We start from the raw sequence: 8,190 nt of genomic DNA on the forward strand, positions 1-8,190 counted from the left end.
ATCCCATAAAAATATTTACAAATATCAGATTTGCTTAAAAGTATATTTTCGTTCATCAACAATGTTCACATTGACCTTGATGACTAAATGAAATTGGTCATTCACCATTAGATATACGCTCATTAAATGTAAGTCTTATGATGATTTGAATTTCCACCATAGAATTCTAATAAACCTAGATCTAACGGTGAATTACCAAATACTATATGGTTATTAAGATTCATGTGATCAAAACCGAACAAGCAATGTGTTCATATGGATTTTAATGATGAAATGAATAGTATGATAAATTAGTATAATATCATCTATTGATATAGTGAATAAAATGACATCACTACATATAAATTAGTCATCTGAATTTTAAATCGTCAACTATAATTCAAAACTGGAAATTGAATGAAGTATATTTCTATATTAAGTGCACCATATTTATTGCCTCCATGATATATATATATATATGTATGGCTCTGTGGATAGAATGAGTGTTATACGTGTCTACAAAATTAAATTTAAATTTTAAACTCTAAGCCTTATATAATTGAATTTTTGAATCTGTTTTACAGTTATTTGATTATCATATCGGATATTTCAAATAAGTTTATAGATAAAGTGAAGCAATTCCATATATCTTTGATTTTTGATTGGGTATTTGTAACTATATTAATATAATAAATATTTTAGACACTTTGACAAAAAAATTTATAATGAACTTATAAATGACAGACTTGTTAGCATTTTGTCAAGTTTTTTTTTTTTTTTTTTTGTAACTGTGTTAATAAGACTCTAAATATATTATATATACTATTGATATATAGAAGGTCCAATTTGACAGTTAAATAATAGTAAAACATTTTCAAATATTGGGCAACATAGAACTAAAATTGAGAATTGATACAGATTGAAAGCGATAATGAAGGTTTTAATCGTAAACCCACAAAGATGTTCTTCTCTAGCTAAACTAGAAGGAGTGAATCCCAAGATAAAATGTATTAAACCTTGAATTCTCAATGAGAAATGATATTTGATTGATAAAAGTTGCCATATCCTTACAAAATGAGGGTTTAAATACAACCTCTAAAAGATAAGTAAAGGACGGGAACTACCCCTACTAGGGTTACAATACAGTTAATAATAAGAGGGTAAGATAGGTAATCCGCCCAGACAACAGGTACAGAGGTGCAGGTACGGAGCGTCAGAGGTTGTTGGTGAATTCCTTCGGCAGGAAGTAAACTTGAGATCCGCCTTGAGATCCGCCCAGTGTGGTTGTTGGTACGCCTCATGGCGTATGCCTAGATTTGCCCCGCTCGCGTGTCCAGGGGATCCGCCCTCTTAGATACAATCTCTGTGGGAACGCTGATAGGAGATCCGCCAAGGCGCGTGTTATTATTGATCCTAGTTAGGATGTCCGCATCAAGAATGTGACAGTTAAATAATAGTAAGCCGAATTTTTGGTAACAAGCAGAACTATGTGATAGTCTTTCTGCCACTTATCTTACTGGCATCCAGTCTTTCACAATCGTATCAAACACATTAAAGTTGACTTTTTGTTTGTTCGAGATCATGTCTCCAAAGGTTTTCTTTACATCAACACGTTGGATCAAGTGGACGACATCTTCACTAAACTGTTGTCTAAGGAACGTTTTCGAACACTTTGTTGCAAGTTAAGTATTTGTAAATTCTACGCTTAAGTTGTGAAAGGATAATCGATGTTAATTATATATGTAATCACACGTTTAGGGTTTACTATAGTGTTGTATATAAATATTCTCACATCAATACAAAGATTCAAGTTGCCCTATTATCTATATATAATATGCACTATGATTTTATGAAACATATGTAACTCACCTATATTAAACATATTGAAATAAAACCATAGTGATAAGGTAAACCTTGAACCCTTTGATTACTTAGGAAAATCGAATTAATCTTAACGCATAAAACATTGTAATATTAAGATTATTGTTTATTTAATAATGCAATTTTAAGTATAATTAACAGAAGTTGAGATAATTAACATACGATGGGTGACTAGAACGTTTAAGGTTAAAGAGTGACCAGAACATGAAATTTTATCTTTCAACAATAAGGACGGTCCCGTACACTATGCGTTCTGGTTTAAGCAAGGGTCTAGAGAGGTGCCTCATCAAGTTTCGTGGAATCTAAATTCACTCTATCTTACTTTTGGTTGGAACCACAAGCAATGGCTTCAACTTTCTCATTGTAATCCCTGATCTCTCTCTCATATCCATAGTAGAAGGATTGAGTTCACCACCACCAAGTTTCCAATCAAAGTGGTGAAGCAAAGCCCCTAAAACAAGGTGAACAACTCTATCTGCTAACGATAATCCAGCACAAATTCTTCTTCCAGCTCCAAATGGAAGCAATTCAAAATGATGTCCTCTAAAATCAACATTTGAATCCATAAATCTTTCGGGCTTAAAAGACAAAGGATCATCCCAAACTTGAGGATCTCTTCCAATTGCCCAAACATTAATAAAAACTTGTGTGTTTTTAAGAATATCATATTCCATAAATTGAGTGTCTTGCCTTGCTTTTTTAGGAACAAGAAGAGGAACAGGAGTATGTAATCTAAGTGTTTCCTTGATTATAGCCTGCAAGTATGGAAGATTATCAATGTCAGTTTCTTGAACCTTGTTGTTTGGTCCTATTATGGAAGAAAGCTCAGCTTTGGCCTTTTTCATTGCATCTTGATTTCGTAGCAGCTCTGAGAATGCCCATTCAATGATGAGTCCCACATTTTCTGCAAGTGCCATGTGCATTTCCTGTATAACCATAACTATGTTTATTGTTTCAAAGCAGATCATAACTTTTTTTTAGGTTGTTACCCAAAATAATTAATTTGGCTATTTGTATCCATTAAAAATCGTACTTTGTTGTCTTTTATTGATGTGACTATTTTGTTAATGTCACACTTTGAATTGTTGATTTTGTCCAACCTAACATGTTAACTTATAAATGACATGAAAATCTTAATGGGATTTCTTTTTCTAGAGTGTAAAACACATTGAAAAATAAATAAAAACTCCTACGATATAGGTACTTATATCATACTAAGAAAGGCAGTATTAAGAAAAATTATATCAATACTAAGAAAGGTAGTATTAAGAAAAAGGGTTAAAGTGTAAAAATACCCTTAACGTTTTGGGTCAGGAGTAATTTTACACCTAACGTTTAAAATGGTACAATTTTACCTCTCAAAAAACGTGTAATACCTACGGAAGATTCCGTCGGTGATGTACACAAATCCGTCGGTGATAGTATCTCCGATGGATTACCTGCTGATTGTGGTCCACTGGTAAAAGAAGAAACAGATAGATAGAGAGAGAGAAAGGAGAACCAGATGACTAAAAGAAGAAACAACCGAGAGATGCTGATATATGAGAAGAGAGGAGTTGAGGTTGATTTCTTCTGCCATGGTCGAGATCGACCGGATAGAGAGAAGTGAGGGAGTAGCGATAGATCGAGAGAAGAAGAGAAAGGGGGTGAGGGATAGGGATGGCAACGGGTAGGGTACCCACGAGTAGTGTTAATCCCAAACTCTTGTCCGTTTATTTTTTAATTACCCGTACGGGTATATTTTTGCATCCCATACCCTTCCCATTTAATTCGCGGGTACCCACGGGTACCCTTACCCGTTAAAAATCAATAAATAAAATAAAAAATATTACAAATTTAACAAAGTATAAATTTAATAAATCATTTATCTAAAAATTAAACCTTAATGAATAAGAATAAGTAGATTAGTGGTATCAATTAATGGTTGAAAAATAAAAGGTTGGGGTTTAAAATCTCAAATATTACATCTAAAAAACAATAATTTTTTTAATATATAAAAGAATTATGACGGGTAACGGGTACCGGGTACCCTGGGGGTATTCCCATACCCGTCCCATTACCCTAACGGGTAATTATTTTGATCCCATACCCTTTTATACAGGGTAGTCCCATTAGGGTCGGGTAGTGCCGGGTACCCGCGGGTACACTACCCGTTGCCATCCCTAGTGAGGGGGTGGTGCGGAATCAGAGAGAAAAGGGAAATTTGGGCGAGCAAACAAAAAAAAAACTGGGTGGAGAATAGAAGGCAATTCCCGCTTTAAAAAATTAGGGATTTCAGCTAATTCAAAAAATATTATTATTATTATTATTATTTTTACTTATCAACGGAATTTTGTCGGTGTGTTAAAGTATCGGCTGGTAAATTTACTGGCGGATATTTATACCAGCGGTTCTGCTGCAAACACATTAAATCACCAGCGAAATTTCAATTCCGTTGCTATTCCACCGGTGATTGGCAGCGAGAATTATTCCGCCACCGTTACACCGGTGATCAACAGCGGAAATAATTCTGCAAGTAATTTTCGCTGGTAATCAGCAATTTTCTTGTAGTGTCTAACATTGGAAGCTAAGAGCAATTTTATCTCTAATCCTGACAAATTGGGTCAATTTGAAAAATAATTCATCAAACTGTTTTCTCGGTCATCAATCTTGTCATCTACACTTCACGCATGCGTCATTTTATCAGTAACAAATCACAAACATATGTTGAAATGTGAAAAAATAAAAAAAAATATACTGTCTTTTGTACGAATTGGACAAAAAAATTCAAAAAATTCTCCGAATTTATAAATATTAATTCCCAATTCTATTGTTAAATTATAAAAAAACATGCTTTTTTTTATGGAAATAACTAATATGTAATTAGTGCAGAATAAGAAACTAAATATTTATGTTTTATAAAGTGTCTCCAATTGACCGAAATCATCAACGTTAGGGATAAGATTGCTCTTGGCTACTAACATTAGGGATAAAATTACAATATTTTAGACGTTAGCCATAAAATTACTCTTGACCTAAAACGTTTGGAGTATTTTTACACATTAACCTTAAAAAGAATTATATCATACTTCTCCATTTAACAATCTTGCTTCTCGCCTAGTAACCATCGGTATATTGAACCTAGTCTATTATTTTTTCCTTAATTATTATGAGCAAACTTGAAAAAAAAAAAAAAAAAAAATTAAAAACTACAAACGCCATGTATTTATGAATTAATTTAGAACTCTTAAACGTCTTTTATTGAAAAATAGAGAGTACTAATCAGGCTTAATACCGCTCCAGTTTTCTCAATTTGTTCCGTTTTATCATTTAGCCCTCCATACTTAATTACTAAGTAAAATAACGGATTTAAAGCCAAATTTCCAAAAAAAAATATTAATTATACGCTATCGAAAATTTAAAAAACATAGTTTGACTGTTATTTATTTGTAATATCGGACAGTCACATATAGAAAAAATCACATTTTCCTACTTATAAATACTTCAATAAAATTAATTTTTTATAAGCCAAGAAAAATCACTAAAACATTTACAACTTAAGTAATCGAAATTTTCTATGATGATCCTGAATTGGGTAAATTACATCCACGACCATTGAACTTTACCCATTTTCATATTATGGCCACTAAACTTCATTTCTTTCCAGTATAGCTACTAAACTTTACACTTTTTAACATCGGTGGCCACTAAATTTTAACTAACTTCTTAAAATGACCGTTACGATCGTTAACGACCTTAAAATGAAAATATTCAAGAATTAAAGTTGTTCAGAACGACATTTACCATGAACCCACATTTTTTATTTTCGAAAATCACATTTTTGGAGCTTTCTCTCTCTAAAAAAAATCACTTTCACTGCTAACCAAACAATATCTAAATGACCTCAAAACAAAAAATTTCAAAAATTAAAGTTCCATAAAATATTATTAAGGCTTTGTATTTATTTTATATTTTTAGCCGTAAACGATCGTTTTGAGGTGTTAACTGGTTTTGAAAAATTATTGATTTTGTCTTAACAAAAATAAAAAATTATTGATTTTAGCAAAGCTAAAAATAGGAGAGGTTGGCATGAGCCTTACCAGCATGAGAACGTTCAAGTTATGTTGTGGAATCTTGAGAGGCTCATCTTTTCCATTACCTTGAAACTCAATCAAAACATCTACAAAATCATTCCTTCCCTTTCCCATCTTCTTCTTCTCTTCAACTCTTTCTTCAACCAACATAGAAGCTAACTTCAAAGCTTCACTAACTCTCCTCTCCATCTTCCTCCTCCATCCCAACTTATTCAACCAATTCAACCATGGAAAAAAATCTATAACTTCAATCTTCTCAGACATCTCCAACATTCCAAACAACGCCTCAACAAACTCCGAACACCGTTTCGATTTCCGATCAACCAAATCAACAGAAAACACTAGATTCCCCATCAAATTAAACGCCATCAAGAACACAAACTCCGCAATCTTAATTCCACCGGAATCGAACGCATATCCCTTTTTCTCTTCTCCGATCCAATTTAACAGATCATCCACACATTTTCTTCGCACAAATGCTGTTTCATTCAGCTTCTTTTTTCCTAACATGTCGACTGTAACAAGCTTTCTGAGAACTCGCCAGTTCTCGGAGCTATAAGGGAGAAGAGATAAAGCACCTTCGTTGAACTCGCAAAGCCGCATTGTTTGGGTTATGGATCGGTCGGCGAAAGAGAGATCGTGATTTTTGAAGAACTCTGAAGCAGCTTTTGAAGATTGGATGACTGTTGTGTTAATTGAACCTAGCTTTACTCCGATTATGTCGCCGTATTTTTGTTTCATGTCGTTTAGGGTTCGGTGTGGGAGTTTTCCGAGATCTAGTAGGTTTCCGATGATTGGCCAGCCTGGTGGTCCTGGTGGGAATTGGCTGTTGCCGGAGTTTCTCCGGCGGTGGTGCAGGAATATGGCTGATAGTATGAGGATAATGAAGGGAAGAAGAAAAATGGTTTGGTGTTCCATGGCTTAATTGGATGGAGTTATTAGGTATGGTCCGTGTATAAATAGATACACAAAATTCAATTTCCCTTATCTAATCTAATCTAGTATTGTTCCCTCTACTTAGAATATGTCACTTTAGTAGTTGAGTTAGATGTCACGTTAACAATTGAATTAGCGTGATATCATCTACATGATCGGTTGGGAACATTACTCATAATTAGGTCCATTATAGAAATTTTATTAGATGGAGTTGTTAAGTATGGTTGTGTGAATATATACACACACAAAATTCAAAATATCATTATCGCGAGAAATTCTATTATAATCTATACACAGTCACGCCTAATATTTTAAAGGCCCTAAGTAAAAATAAAGTAATTAATATCTATATATTATTATGGGATTTAATAATTTAGACTATAGTAGTTATTAGAGAATGATAGATTTAACGTATAAAACATTGTAATCTTAAACCTAACGTTTATCAAATTGTGCAATTTTAAACATCATTATTAAAAGTTGAGGTTTTTTTTATATCGTGATTACTCTTCAACCTCTAACATTTTAAGTACCTAAAAATATTTGAAATTGCACTTTATGAAAAATAAAATCATATTTCGTTAACAAGGCTTGAAATTAGGAGAGGCTCCAGGAAGAGGCTGTATAGGCAGCTACCTAGGACCTCTTGCCTAGGAAGGCCTCCGATCCATTTTTTTTATTATTTAAAATTTAAAACTAATTTTAATTATAAAATAATAATTGTTGAGATTTTAATTGTTAAAAAAATTATGTCCATAAATAATTATTATGCCATGTATGAGTTTAATAATAATCATATATAGAAAACAAAAATATGCTCAGATAAATGGAATAAAAAATCAACAACAATAATATATGGTTACCAGGAGAGAGCTAGGGATGACAACGAGTACTCTACCCGCGGGTACCCGACACTATCCGATCCTAATGGGACTATCCGTACCCTGTATAAAAGGGTATGAGACAGGTATGAGATCAAAATCATTACTCGTTAGGGTAATGGGACGGGTGTGGGAAGACCCTAGGATACCCGGTACCCATTACCCGTCATAAATTTGTTATAAAAATATTATTGTGTTTTAGATGTAAGATACGAGATTTGAATACTAAACTTTTGTTTTTTAACAATTAAGTGATACTATTAAACTATTTTATTTTTATTGATTAATGTTCAATTTGTTCAATTTTTAAATCGATGATTTATTAAATTTATACTTTGTTAAATTTGTAATATTTTTTATTTTATTTATTGATTCTTAATGCGTAAGGGTACCCGTGAATTAAATGGGAAAGGTATGGGATGCAAAAGATACGCCCGTTA

The 8,190-nt window shown here is 32.9% G+C and overlaps 1 protein-coding gene across 2 annotated transcripts; it reads right to left on the reverse strand.

The window, feature by feature from the left end:
* Positions 1-1,905: 1,905 nt before the first annotated feature.
* Positions 1,906-7,021, reverse strand: LOC136208437 (cytochrome P450 76A2-like). Of its 2 annotated transcripts, none has more exons than XM_065999304.1 (2): positions 5,940-7,021; positions 1,906-2,615 (listed from the first exon to the last, which is right to left on the reverse strand). In XM_065999304.1, exons 1-2 carry the CDS (start codon positions 6,849-6,851, stop codon positions 2,169-2,171), a joined length of 1,359 nt encoding a protein of 452 aa, XP_065855376.1. In that variant the 5' UTR covers positions 6,852-7,021; the 3' UTR covers positions 1,906-2,168. The 2 variants fall into 2 exon arrangements, with proteins under 2 accessions (XP_065855376.1, XP_065855375.1); XM_065999303.1 differs by having other exon boundaries at positions 1,906-2,786; positions 5,940-7,020.
* Positions 7,022-8,190: the final 1,169 nt, after the last annotated feature.

This window comes from Euphorbia lathyris, chromosome 10 (assembly GCF_963576675.1).
Source record: "Euphorbia lathyris chromosome 10, ddEupLath1.1, whole genome shotgun sequence".
NCBI lineage: Eukaryota > Viridiplantae > Streptophyta > Magnoliopsida > Malpighiales > Euphorbiaceae > Euphorbia > Euphorbia lathyris.

What these genes read in the sequence shown, in the direction of transcription:
- LOC136208437 (XM_065999303.1), bottom strand. Translation starts at nt 6,851, where the DNA reads ATGGAACACCAAACCATTTTTCTTCTTCCCTTCATTATCCTCATACTA. An exon ending in ACTTGAACGTTCTCATGCTG is followed by an intron (nt 2,787 to 5,939) that starts GTAAGGCTCATG and finishes ATGGTTATACAG; the next exon opens with GAAATGCACATGGCACTTGC.